Source organism: Cavia porcellus, unplaced genomic scaffold, assembly GCF_034190915.1.
Source record: "Cavia porcellus strain 051 isolate PalLab524CR breed Dunkin Hartley unplaced genomic scaffold, mCavPor4.1 scaffold_1, whole genome shotgun sequence".
Lineage (NCBI taxonomy): Eukaryota > Metazoa > Chordata > Mammalia > Rodentia > Caviidae > Cavia > Cavia porcellus.
Window position 1 is genome coordinate 168819685 of NW_026947484.1, and position 12672 is coordinate 168832356.

Here is a 12672-nt window from a genome sequence, read left to right on the forward strand (position 1 = left end):
AAATTGCTGGCCATGTTGTGCTGCCGGGCTTCACCCTCCTGTATCATTCTTTCCCATGTGTCTTTGTGTGTGTGTGTGAGAATTAAGCAACCACCTACCATGTTTTCCTTAGCTCCAAGGGACATGCACAGTGCCATTTGAAAGGTCACGTTGAAACTGGAGGCAAAGGACCTCTATCCCTTCCCACTGCCGGAAGAGCTTAGGGGCTGTGAGGGGTTGCTTAGCACACAGTCAATTTCCACTCAAACTTCACTCCTTATCCCAGAGTCTATTTTTATGCTGCCATGTGAGTGAGAGGTGAGGAATCTCCAAAGAAAGTTTTGGTTACCTTTCTGAAAGCTCTCTGTGGTGCCCACCTACCTCTCTCTGCAGTGTGGTTCATATCTGAGGGTGAGGCACCAGCTGAAGGCTAAACCAGCTGTGCTTCGAAGTCCTGTTTCATACCTACCTGACTCCAAAGACATGCTCCTTTTTCTGTTACTGTTCCTATCTTACTGATGAAGAAACTGAGGCACAGAGAGGTTAACTGATATATCTGAAGTCTCTCAGATTTGTAGATCAGGATCTCAGTGAGAAGTCAAACCTGGACTCCAAGTTTGACAGTTAAAGGGCTGGGTGAGAGCATGGGCTTGCCTCTGGGACTCTGTGCTGCTTTCATATACAATCACCAGCTTCCTCTGGGATTCAGGAGTGGAGGAGGGAGGAGGCATTTCTTTGTACCCTCCAGCCCAAAATGTGGGCCATGGCCATGGAATCTAGGTGGAAGTCTCTAGATGATGAGCTTGGTAACAGAGCTCCTGGGAAGCTGTTCTCTCTTCTCTTCCTCCTGAGCATATGTCTCGGATGTAAATAATCTACAGTGGGAACTATCAGAGAATGTGCTCTGTGTGGGATGAACCCAGTTCCCTTAGTGACAGTGCATATATATATATATATATATATATATATATATATATATATGTTCAGCCATGAGTCTCATGTGCTCCAAGGTACAGCCTGTGTTTACAGCTAGAGCACCACTGAGCAAGGGACCTGTGACTCATCAAATGTCACAAGGAGTCAAAGGCAGCACTTGGAATAGAATCTGTGTTCACTCCCAGGATCTAAACTTTGGAAGCACAAAATTCCTTTTATGAATCTTTTGCAGGAATAGCTCTGAAATGCATGACGCAGAATATGCAGGGTTGTCTCCAAGACATGGGGATTCAAAGCTGTGGCCCTGGCGCAGGGGAGATTTTATTTGTGGTCTGTTCATTTTCTGATTTTTGGAAGCTGAAGTCTCAACCAGGAGGTGGCAAGGGTGAACTGAGATAGAAATGTGGCAATAGACTGGTGGACTTGGCATGCAGTGTCATACCTGTCCAATGAATCTCCTACCCCATCCCCAGAGACACAGAACAGCAATCACATATGTAACTTCAAAGTTTCTAGTGTACACATTAAAATGTTGGAAAATAAATTTCTATTAACATCTTTCACTTACTCTAAAATAGTATTTCAAAGAATAATATTTCAACATGTATCCAACATCAAACATTAAAGAGATATTTTACACTGAATTCACATAAAGCTTCTGAAGCGTGAGGGTGTATAGTTGTATTTAAACTTACAGTACCTCTTCATTTGGTCCAATTTAAAGGGCTTGATAGACACATGTAGCCTGTTGCTCCACATTTAGACATTGCAGCCTTTCTTGGCTTTGTTATTGGTTATGGTGTGGTATTGGGCCTATTCCTTAATTTTCATGAACTTCAGTTTTCCCTTTTCTGAATGTGTAAAATCTGACTATGATGCTTTCATGGTATTGCCACAAGTTTTGAAAAGCAACCAGCATAGTTCTTGGCATAGAGTAAATGCTCATTTAACACACAGTTCCTTTTCCAAAATGTCTTTCCCTGCACTAAAACTGTGAGCTTCCTATGGGATATTTAAATGCAATCAAGGCTCTGACTATTCTGAACCCCTGTAATCCAAATCCTCTCCTCCCCTTTCTTCCCTGCCATCTGACTCATGATGCATCTGCAGTATTCAGCCTTCATTTCTTCAGGTCTTTCCTTGGAACCCCCTCTGTCAAATGTTCTTCTCCTATGCACCCCACATAGAAGTCCACACCCTTACTCTCCTGTTCTTTCTACTGGCTCTGACTTCCTGCTGAGAACCCCTCACCACCACAGGATGACTGGCCATTTGTTTACTGCTTTCTTCCCCTAAGAGCAAACCAACTCATCCAAGAATGCTTGGCTGAAAGGATTCTGACTCTTTTCCTCTGTGGAGTTTTATTTCTTCTTTTTAGTGTTTATGGTGCATATTTTATGTTAGAGTTGCTTATGCATGTGAGTGGCTCCTCAATTACAAATTAAATCTCTGGAGGGTAGAAATGGAGAGTGGAATATAGTAAAGGTTGTGCAGATTTTTAATGAGATATATGCAGTTAGAATCCTTTGTGTGTGTGTGTGTGTGTGTGTGTGTGTGTGTGTGTGTGTGTGATTGGGAATTAAATCCAGGGCCTTGCACTGTGCTATATCCCCAGCTCTTTTTTATTTTTATTTTTATTTTATTTTATTTTTCATTTTGAGACAGAGTATCATTGAATCACCAAGTTGTCTGCGCTGGGTTTGACCTTTCCTTTTTACTGAATTAGCTTTCTAGAATGCTGGCTTTTTCCGTGGCAGAATCACCATGTCTTGCTCTCACACTGAACAGCTGTGAGCTTGGGAAGGCTAGTCAATGTTAGAGGACCTGCCTTAAATGGAACCTCTGTATTTACCTTGTAGAATACACATTTACTAATTTCTTCCCTAGACTGAATGTTTTGCCATCTACATAGGGTATGAATGATTTTAAAGCTATATACATGATAGATGCTCAATAAATATCAACCATCTGACTCATATTATTTCAAATTCCCAACATAATTAGTGTTAATATTGTCTTGTATACAGAATGCAGATCACAGGGTATTTCATCATATATCATAGATAATAAATGTGCTCCCACCAAACCACTTCTTTTAGAATATACTGTACTTTCTAACAATTTTTACTTTAATTTTTTGTGCTAGTGGATGATGGTGATTTTCTAAGTCAACCAAGACATGTTCTGAGTTTTCCCTTGAAACACTCGCCTCTGTGTGCTGAAATGTTTTTCTACTACAGATTCCCCCAAAAGAAACCAAGTTCAAATGAGGCCACATACACCTATGCTGATGACACAGTGGGATGAGAATTCTTAACCAGTAACCAGGAGACAGGAGCCCCATTTTACCACTCAGGTCCTGACATGTACAAAGTGGATTGCAGGATGGTGTATCCTTGTACCATGGCCATGCTGGATCCAGTGCGCTCTGTTTTGGGGGCTGTTTTTGAGTATTTTAGGATGTTGAGTGGCATCACTGGCCTGTATTCACAAGTTGCCAGTAATAACCCATTAAATGTGGGATAATCAAAGACATTCCTATGGGGCGAAATAGCTTTTCCCTGAGAAACACTGGGTTAGAGAGTTCATAGCTTAGCTAATTCTAGGACTGCAGGCTAAGGTTTGTCTTTTGCACAGATTTACGTGGACACAGACCAATCAGCATCCGCACCACTGCTGCACACATCACCTCCTTCCAGTTCCACCTATGAAAGCTGTGAAGTGCCCTATGTTACTTCCTTACAATAACAGAATGCATTTTTCTTACTGCTTCCCCTGCACCCACTCACAGCAGAAGCTCGCTGTCTGAGTGGCATGCTGTGATTTCAGTGTGCTGTAGCTCACTGTGGGGATCTCTGAACAATCACCTCCACCCCCTGCTTGCCACTCCGGTGTGTTCTGGCAGACAGTCCTGGCAGCTGTAGCTGTTACAGTTCTGTGCTCAACATGTACGGCTTTGTTTTAGGCTCTGAACAAAACTTCAGGCCGTAGCTGTTTCCAGTCCACTCCTCTGCACATGTGCCTTTCTCCTCTGCCCTGACAGCTGGAACTCGCGGTAACAATCAGGTTTTTGTAGCAACTCATGATCAAATGCTGCAGTTGGGCAATAGAGAAGAATATGCACTTGGGCAGGAAATCTACATCTCTTTTCATTTTTTTCCCCTTAGCTTTACTTCGCTCCTATAACTCTTTCCCCTGGAAGAGTATTTTAATAGGTATCATATTTAGTTATGTGTGTAGATGGCTTCATAGTTGACGAAATGGTTGTGTTATTATCATATTTTTAAATGATAACCATAAAAATCCGAGATGAGGAGAGGACATGGCTGTTCAGTCACATGGTTAACCAAGAGTAGAAATAGCTTAGAGAAGGTTCTTTTCAGTTAAAGGCTCACAGCCCAGTGCACAAGACAGATATAGAAATAAAGACGTGTGATACGAGATAATAAGTGCTGAGATAGTCATAGCTTATGGGTAGCTGGAGCTGGGTGGGGGGAATGATCTTTTTAAGGATTAGGGAAGGAAAGTGACAATTGAGGACATAACCTCAGGTAGCTTATTGAAGGATAAACAGCCTTAACTGGCCATGCCTAGGAATGTTGAAAATATAAACATTTTCCAGTAGAAAGTAAGTGGGTAACATCAATATCAATTTTCATGTTGTCATTATCCTACTAATCATTTATGCCTCTTCTGGAGCACACACTATAGGTCAGACATTCTTGAGAGTACTTGCATAAATCATATCATTTCATTATCATACTATCTTTGAGTATACGTATTATTAACTACATTTTATAGATGGGGAAACCAAGACACCAGAGAATTTAAATAGATTGTCTGGAACAATATGGTTTAGAATTGAAGCCATCGGATTCAAAACTTCCTTTCAATATGGAGAAAGATATATAAGCCTGTTATGGATTAAGAACTGGAGATCAATTTAACGCCAGCTGGATTACATGAGCATGGCACTGAGTGTAGATGCTCTACCTGAGGAAAATTGCCAGCATAGATAGAGAAATAGAGAAGGAGAAGGAGAGCATTAATGCGTTACTGCATTGAGGCATTATGGGTTCTCTTATGAGCTGCTTTTGAGCCATTGGTTTTCCTTGGAGAAGCTTTGGTCCTCACATTGAGCATTGCTTTTTGGCTCTGGAGAGGAAGACATGTGCCACTTGGTCTCTCTGATGAACTCGTCACACTGGCTTCCTGGCGTGTACCCAACTGTGCTTGTCATCAGAGGAGCTTGGGGCCTCCATGTTGCTGTGGATGGTACCTTTCAGGATAGCCCTGGTCTTTGTTATGAGTGTGACTTTTCGGCTCTAGCGTAGAACACTCATCCCACCAGCACAGCTCCTTCACCCTACTGGCATGGACTTTCTAATGTCATGGTTTATGTTGGTGGTCCCTAGGTCTCATGCATTTGCATTAGGCATTTGTGATTGGTTCATTGTCTAGATTGGATTGTGATTGGTTCATTGATAGTGTCAGTTCTACACCCACATAGTGGTGAAGCCAGCATACAATGTAATGGCTGGAAAAAGGTGTGTCTGTCTCTCTTGCTGGTTTCCGCCTTGTTGTTTGCAGCCGCCATGAACTGTGACCCCATCGTGCCACTCTTCCTTGGAGCCAACTGAGTATAGACTGAAACCTCCAAAAACTGTAAGAAATCCACTTTTCTTTTCCCAACTTTGGGCATCAGGTATTTTGTCTCAGCGATGAGTTAAAAGTAACTAAGACAAAGCCCTTTTACAATAAGCAGGGTAGGTAGGACACACAATACGGTGTTCTGTGAGTACCCAGACAATGAGGAAGTGAGGAAGAGAAAGCTTGCTAGTTTTCCAGAGGCTTGACATGGGCTTGGGATTTCTGTGCTTACCACAGGGAGCCCCTCGCTAAGGTGTGTCCTAGACCCAGCCATCTATCAGTGCATCGCCACTGTTCTGTGACACACTCAGCGGAAGAGCTGTACGAGGGCTCGACTAACCCATTGCCCTTCAACTTCCCTTTTGCATGCCAGGAGCCCTGGCAGCTCAGAGACAATGGCAGGTGTCTTATCTGATCACAAGTTTCCTTGGGGTTTGAGGGATCTTCCAGCTTTGTAGAAGTGGAGCCCACCAAGATCCAGGAGTGGCGTCTCTAAGGTGTCCAGCCTAGGCAGCCATAGTGATGACCCATTATGAGCCTTGTGTATTCTGATCACATGAAAGCAAAACTTGTACTCTGCATCCACATCTACAGGAGAGGAGAACACAGTTCTTGTTTATTAAGTGCCCATCAGGAGAGGTGAAGATACGAAGATGTAGGTGAGACTTGAGTTATGTCTCTGTGTCCCTAGTTTGCTGCATGAAACAGTGTCTGTGTTAATGTATTTCGTTGTTGAACACATGTTCCTTCAGCATCTCTGACACACCACATGCCAAGAAATGGGCGCTGAAGCATGTCCTCAGTTTGACAAACCAGGAAACAGAACCTCTAAAGACTGAGCAGTTCGCACGCATCTTACAAAAAGAGCAAAGCAAAACAAGAACGTGGGCCCTGATCCCTGTAGACTCTGTGCTTTTAACCAGAACCTGTAATGGCTTTTGTAAACTTGTAGCACTCTACTGATCTATGGCATTATTCTGAAAGTGTGTTAATATTTTTCTCTTTCGTTGTCTTTCTCTCCCTTTCTCTTTCCTCTCTTTCTCCTTTCTATCTGATTTTCTTCTCTGCAGGACTCCACAGAATGGAGCAAGAATGAGAGGAAAAAGGCCGGCAGAAAAGCATGAACTGGAGGTTTGTTGAGCTCCTCTACTTCCTGTTTGTATGGGGCCGTATCTCAGTGCAGCCCTCCCGCCAGGAACCAGCTGGGACAGACCAACATGTCTCCAAGGAATTTGATTGGCTTATTTCAGACAGGGGGCCTTTCCACCACTCCAGGAGCTACCTATCCTTTGTGGAAAGACACCGTCAAGGATTTACAACCAGATATAAAATATACAGGTATGATCTAGGCTAAGAAAGCCCTTGCCATTCTTCCTCTTGTGCTTTGTGGGTTCAGGCACTGACATGACCTTTGCTGTGGAGGTTTCCAGGTCAAGAGTTTATGCCCCTTCAGCAAACTGCTTTTCACTTCTTACTCTTTTTTTTTAAACACTGCATAAAATATTAATGATGAGGAGATAAAGATGAAGCATCTAATACTTATGGAGCACTTACTATGTGCTAGGCATGGTGCTTACTAATTAGGGTACTTTATCTTACTTAAATCTTTTAATAATGATTGGTTGTAGTAGATCTTGGTTGTTTTTCTTACTTTGTCACTTGTTTTTTTTTTTTTTTTTTTTTTGGTGCCGGGGACTGAGCTCACGACTTCGCGTTTGCCAAGCAGGCACTTATGCCACTGAGCTAAACCCCCAGCCCCTACTTTGTCACTTTTATAATTGAGTCTCAGCTATCTTACATAATGTACCAATAGTTATAGTCAGTAAATGACTATGACTCTTAACCTAGACTATGTGTATCCAGAGTTCTGATAATTCTCCTCAAACACATCAGGATAAGCAATAGTATTTTGCAAATGCTATTAATGAGCCCAGTTTCTTAGCTAAACATGTTTATACATTTGGAAAGAATAGACACTTAAAGAACAACTTTTTTTTTTTTTTTTTTTTTTGAGAAGGTGTGGACTGATTTTCAGCTTATGGTAATTCTCCCTAACCAAAAAGGATTAACTCTAAATAGGGGAGAATATTTTTCTGACTCACGGAAGGTGTATTAAATAAGTCCATACAGTACACAGACAGCAAGCACACTGACAGAAGAAACACCATTTTAATGATGTGATTGCATCCTGCAAATTATGAATCCCATAAATCATGCAACTTAATGAATGACCATGGGGTTGAAGTTTGTGTGGCATCACAAGCATAGAGAGGAACTGGGGTTTTGGTGTGGGGACAACATGAATTATGGAGTGTGAGAGGGGAAAATGCACAGAGGAATACTTTTGTACTGATATACCATTAAAGTGTCTCTGAAAATAAAGATTGTCTCTCAGGGCAGCCTGTTACAGCATTAGGTGAAGAGTTGTGGTATAACCTCTCTGGGCTGGTGCCTCCTGTACCAGTCTTCCCTGGTCGATGAGATTCTTGAGTGTTGTGTCAGTTGAGTGTCTTTTTGGAGGGTCTATGTGAAGGCGCATAAAGAAGCTTTAATAAAAGACCTACCTCGCGCTTTTTAGAAAAACTTTAGTGATGCGTGTTTGCAGTATCTAATGATTGCATTAACTGTGGGGAGTTGTATATACATAGCACAGTATAATTCTTTTTATGTCCTCTTCCCCTCCTATCTATTCTCCTTCCATCCATCTCTTGGTCTCCTTCCCATTTACAAAAGATCTGTTTCCTATTACATGTCTTCTATTTTGCTCTTTATTTATACCTTGGGTTTCTCATATAAGAGAAACCATGTGATATTTAAGCTTATGTGCCCGATTTATTTCCCTTGTGGTTTGAGGGATTAAGTAGGACCAGAGACAGAAGTGCAGGAGGAGGTCAGAGAAACTTAATTCAGAGAGTTCAGCATGGAAAAGTGCCACGCTTTGGGGGTTATTATTTTCTGTGTGCCATAAACCCAAAGTCTTTTATCATTATTTGAAACTGTCTTCCCACATTCCACTTAATCACAGTCTCCTTGACATATTCACATCTCTCTATATTTATTTCACCTTAATTATAAAGTATTAAAAGTGCAGTATATTATTGTAATTCTTTCTTACGTCACATAAAGCTCAGGCTCTTTGATGGAAAGGCACACATGTGTATACACACACACACACACACACACACACGCACACACACATACAAACTTTATTCATTTCTAGATTCTCAGGGTGGTTTTTGCTCAGGCATTGTTATCATAAGCACACAATAAATATTGTGGACTTGAATTGCATAATGCAAAAAAAAGAAAAATTCTCTGGGGCTTTTCTCTTAATGTCAAGGAAGAAAGGGCAAGCCCTACCATTTCTGTGCCAATTAGAAGAAGAGAGAGACAAAACATGGTGCAAGGAGGAACTCTGGCCTTCAGCTAAGGAGTCTTGAATTAGTTATTCTGAAAGGCAGGCCTGTCTTATTTACCCAATTTTAGTGTTGTGCACTAGAGATGAGTGGTTTTGTGAAATCTTTTACCAGATTTAAATATCTGTATTTCTATACCGAATATGGAAATCTTACTGGTGACTGAGGACTTACAATGGTTTTGTCTATGCAAGAGCTTATGGCTTATTTCTATGGGCCCTCAAGAATAGTAAAATATTAGAGTTACATTTTTCTGGGCATCAGAACAGGTAAGAACACAAAGCAAGTAAATATAGGGTGGGTAAAAGAAGGAAAGAGTAGAAGAATGAGAAATATGGGAGCATTTCTTCTCTCAAAAGAAAAGAGGAAACAATATTAGAATTTCAAATGATTAATTCAAAGATTTCCCTTTGGGAGAACTATCTCAAAGTCACTAAAACAATAATTTTCTTCTTAATTTCAATTTTTAGTTCTTAATATATTTTTTGGCAGACTATAGCCATTACTGATTTTGATTATGCATAAGCCAACTAAAGGTGTTCTCTGATTACTTGTAAGCATATTCTATTATCTGAAATTCTTAATATAAGAAGCATATAGCTTTAAGATATTAGACTTGGTGAATAGAAGAAGTTATGGAAATCTAGATAACTACTCTGCTGTTTGTAAAACAATAACAACCTTTTGTGTTTACATCTGATTTTCTATTCCTCCCTCAAGGACACTTTGAGATTGGGGTGGGATGGCTAGATTTGTATTTCCACTTTAAAGTTGATTTGATGAGTGACTTGAACAAAGACAAGTAGGAAACTGGCTTTAAACAAGTATGGCTATGCCTCCATAATCTCACCGGTGAAAACCCTAGGATTTCGGGTATCCATTTCTTATCTACTAATGTTTCTTAGCAAATACATTATATTTGACACTATGCTAGAGAAAGAGTGTTAGTCTGAGGATATGTACTCATGACTTGTCATTGTGGGGTTGGCTATAATGTGATATTTAAGGGGGTTGCCACCAAAATTCTTCACGGGCAACCATTTTAGATGGTCAGTATATATATGCTAGTGCTATCAGATGGACTTATATTTCAATAGTTCCTAAATTTAGCAGAATGCTGAAAGTAGTATCTTTTTATTGAGCATTTATAACAGGCCAGGGTAGGAGAACATTTAGTCTTCACTACATCCTCTCTGAGTTGGACAGTGCCTTGTCAGTTTACAAACCCAAAACCAGGGCTACCGGAGGTTCATGTGTTGCCATGGTCATCCATTCAGTAAGGAGTCGAGCTTGGGTCTAAACCCTGATCTACCTAACTTCAGAGTCTTTCTTTCAGAGACAGTTCTGGATACTGCGCTCATGGCTTCAAACTATAGAATGTTTGCAAGCTCTGAAGGGTTGCCCCCAAATTCTTCACTGCAACCACTTTTCCAAACATTTTGAAGATAGCTTTGGGACTTTTGAGAGGTGAAAAGTTGTTAGTGAGATTAGGAATCAGGATATCTGAATACTAATTGCACTTCTCCATGCACTGATCTTACCGTGTTAGGCAGGATTCCCTCCTTTCCTAAATCACACGTCCCTTATTTACCAGGTGATCCAGTGGGTATAGATCAGTAGTTTTCAACCTATGAAATGTTATTTAAAATGCTGGGGTTTGATTAGAGTTACCATAGAAACCACTGCAGTGTGAGGAGAGGGGCAAGAGGGTTCATCAGGCAGGACTCCCAGCACTCCCCTTCTCCGGTGAAGAAAAGGTTTGCAACTGCTCTGAGTTTAGTTTTCATGTATGCTTTATGTTGGATTCTACAACTTAAAAAAATTTGCAGGCATCTAACAAGCTCATTTCCAAAATCCTTTTTAGTTCCAAAATTAAGTATAAGATTTAACCAAGGTCACATGGTGAATTAAAAGATAGAGTTCAACCCAGAAACCAGGCTTTTGGTCATCTAGTTATTCCTTCCTTCTTTACTTAATCCTCAAATAATTATTAGGACGTGTTTACAGGCCTAGCACTGTATTGGGGCCAATGATAAGTAAAATAAGCATGATCCTCCCTCTCAGAGTACATGTGCACTCAGACACACTCACACATTTACATACATAATAAGTTCTACAAAAAGAAAAGTACAGGATAGAAATCATAAATACTGCAAACATTCATTTGGAATGCAATGATATGCAAGGATAAGGTGAGACTCATTTCATATTCTGCACATGGAAACATATACATCTAGATCTCCAGAGACAAGAACTCATTCAGATGCAGCCATTGCAAAAAGCCAACTGAAAGATGTTCTCCGGGTAGCTGTCAGTGAATATTTCTTCCTTCCTGAGTGTGGAAACTGAAGCATTTCTAATGAGTCTGCTGTGATGTATGCTAACATGGGCAAAGAACATTAGGGACTTGACATTGCATCATGAAAGAAAGACCTTCCTACCAGGCAACCCTATCATCTGATGCTAGAGAGCCAGCTTTCCTGAGATACCCCAAGCCTCAACTGTCAACCAGTTTTCTCTGCTAGAGGAGCCAGGCTGGAGCTCTGGGTGATTGGGAAGCCTCTGAAAGCAACTAGAAGGAAGACTCCCCTCTCACTAACATAAGTTAAGATCATCATCTGTATCTTTCATATGTACATAGAGGCTGGCTTCAGCTCAGGGAGTCGGGGAGTCACTGCCAGTGTTAAAGTTGAGACTCTGTCAACCTAAATCCCAGCAGAAGTTCCTTCTCATGTTGCTCATGAGTCAAATGATGGCATGTGCAGTAGTTTGCATGCATGAGTTTATGCTTTGTCACCTGAGACAGCTTCAGCTGAGAGATGATAACAGGAGCTAAGGTGGCCTTTTGTTTTGAGTGTATCAGGGTGTAATGACAGTGTCGCTGATCTTGGAGTTAGAGTCCAGCTCACCTTGTTCTTTTCTGCAAGACTGTGACAAAATAATGGCACTTCTTTGAGCATCTATTTCCTCATCTGTAAAATGGAAGAGCTAGATGAAGTGTGGTCTCTGAGATCTTTTCCATCTCTGAAATTCTATCACTTTGGGAAAGATGGCCATTTTTGAAATGCAGTTCATCCAAGTAGTGTGTACTTTTTGGACTGCAATCTGAAGATTTAGGGTTTGCTCAATTTGAAGTCCATTTTTAGCTTTCTCATCTAAGTGGTTCATTCATGGAACATTCATTCACTCATAAATATATTAGTTTAGAGTTCAATACCAAATATATGTGATACAGATGACCAAAAGTAAGTAGTAGGTGCACACACACACACACACACACACACACACAAGCACACACCACCACCACCACCACCACCCTCCTCTTTCAGCTGAGCTCAGTATTGGGAGTGAAGGAAAAAATGGGTGAAGTGTAACAAAATGAACAATTATCATTCTATGAAGAGATGACCCTCAGATACTCAATTTTCTTCTCTGTAGAAAAGGATAATGATGTTTCTCCTATATACTAGGTCAAATGATAGTTTCTGTGAGAATACTTCATAAAATTTAAATTATCTTATGTGCCAAAATATTTCATTAAAGTTCTAAATCATCATGCAAATAAAGTAATTTAATTTTATATACTTTCTGGTAAGACCACACATGTACAACCATTAACTATTTACAACCATTACATGAGGGAAATGTTATTATTGTCCTATGTTATGAATGAAACATTAAGGCACTCGGG

The 12672-nt window shown here is 40.6% G+C and overlaps 1 protein-coding gene across 1 annotated transcript in view; it reads left to right on the forward strand.

Moving 5' to 3' along the window:
* The window catches only part of Brinp1 (BMP/retinoic acid inducible neural specific 1), a 167812-nt gene that overhangs the window by 40349 nt on the left and 114791 nt on the right, over positions 1-12672 (forward strand). The window contains exon 2 of the mRNA XM_003478840.5: positions 6636-6903. Coding sequence (XP_003478888.1) covers positions 6686-6903 — 218 coding nt within the window. The 5' untranslated portion in view covers positions 6636-6685. The remainder of the gene's footprint in view (positions 1-6635; positions 6904-12672) is intronic.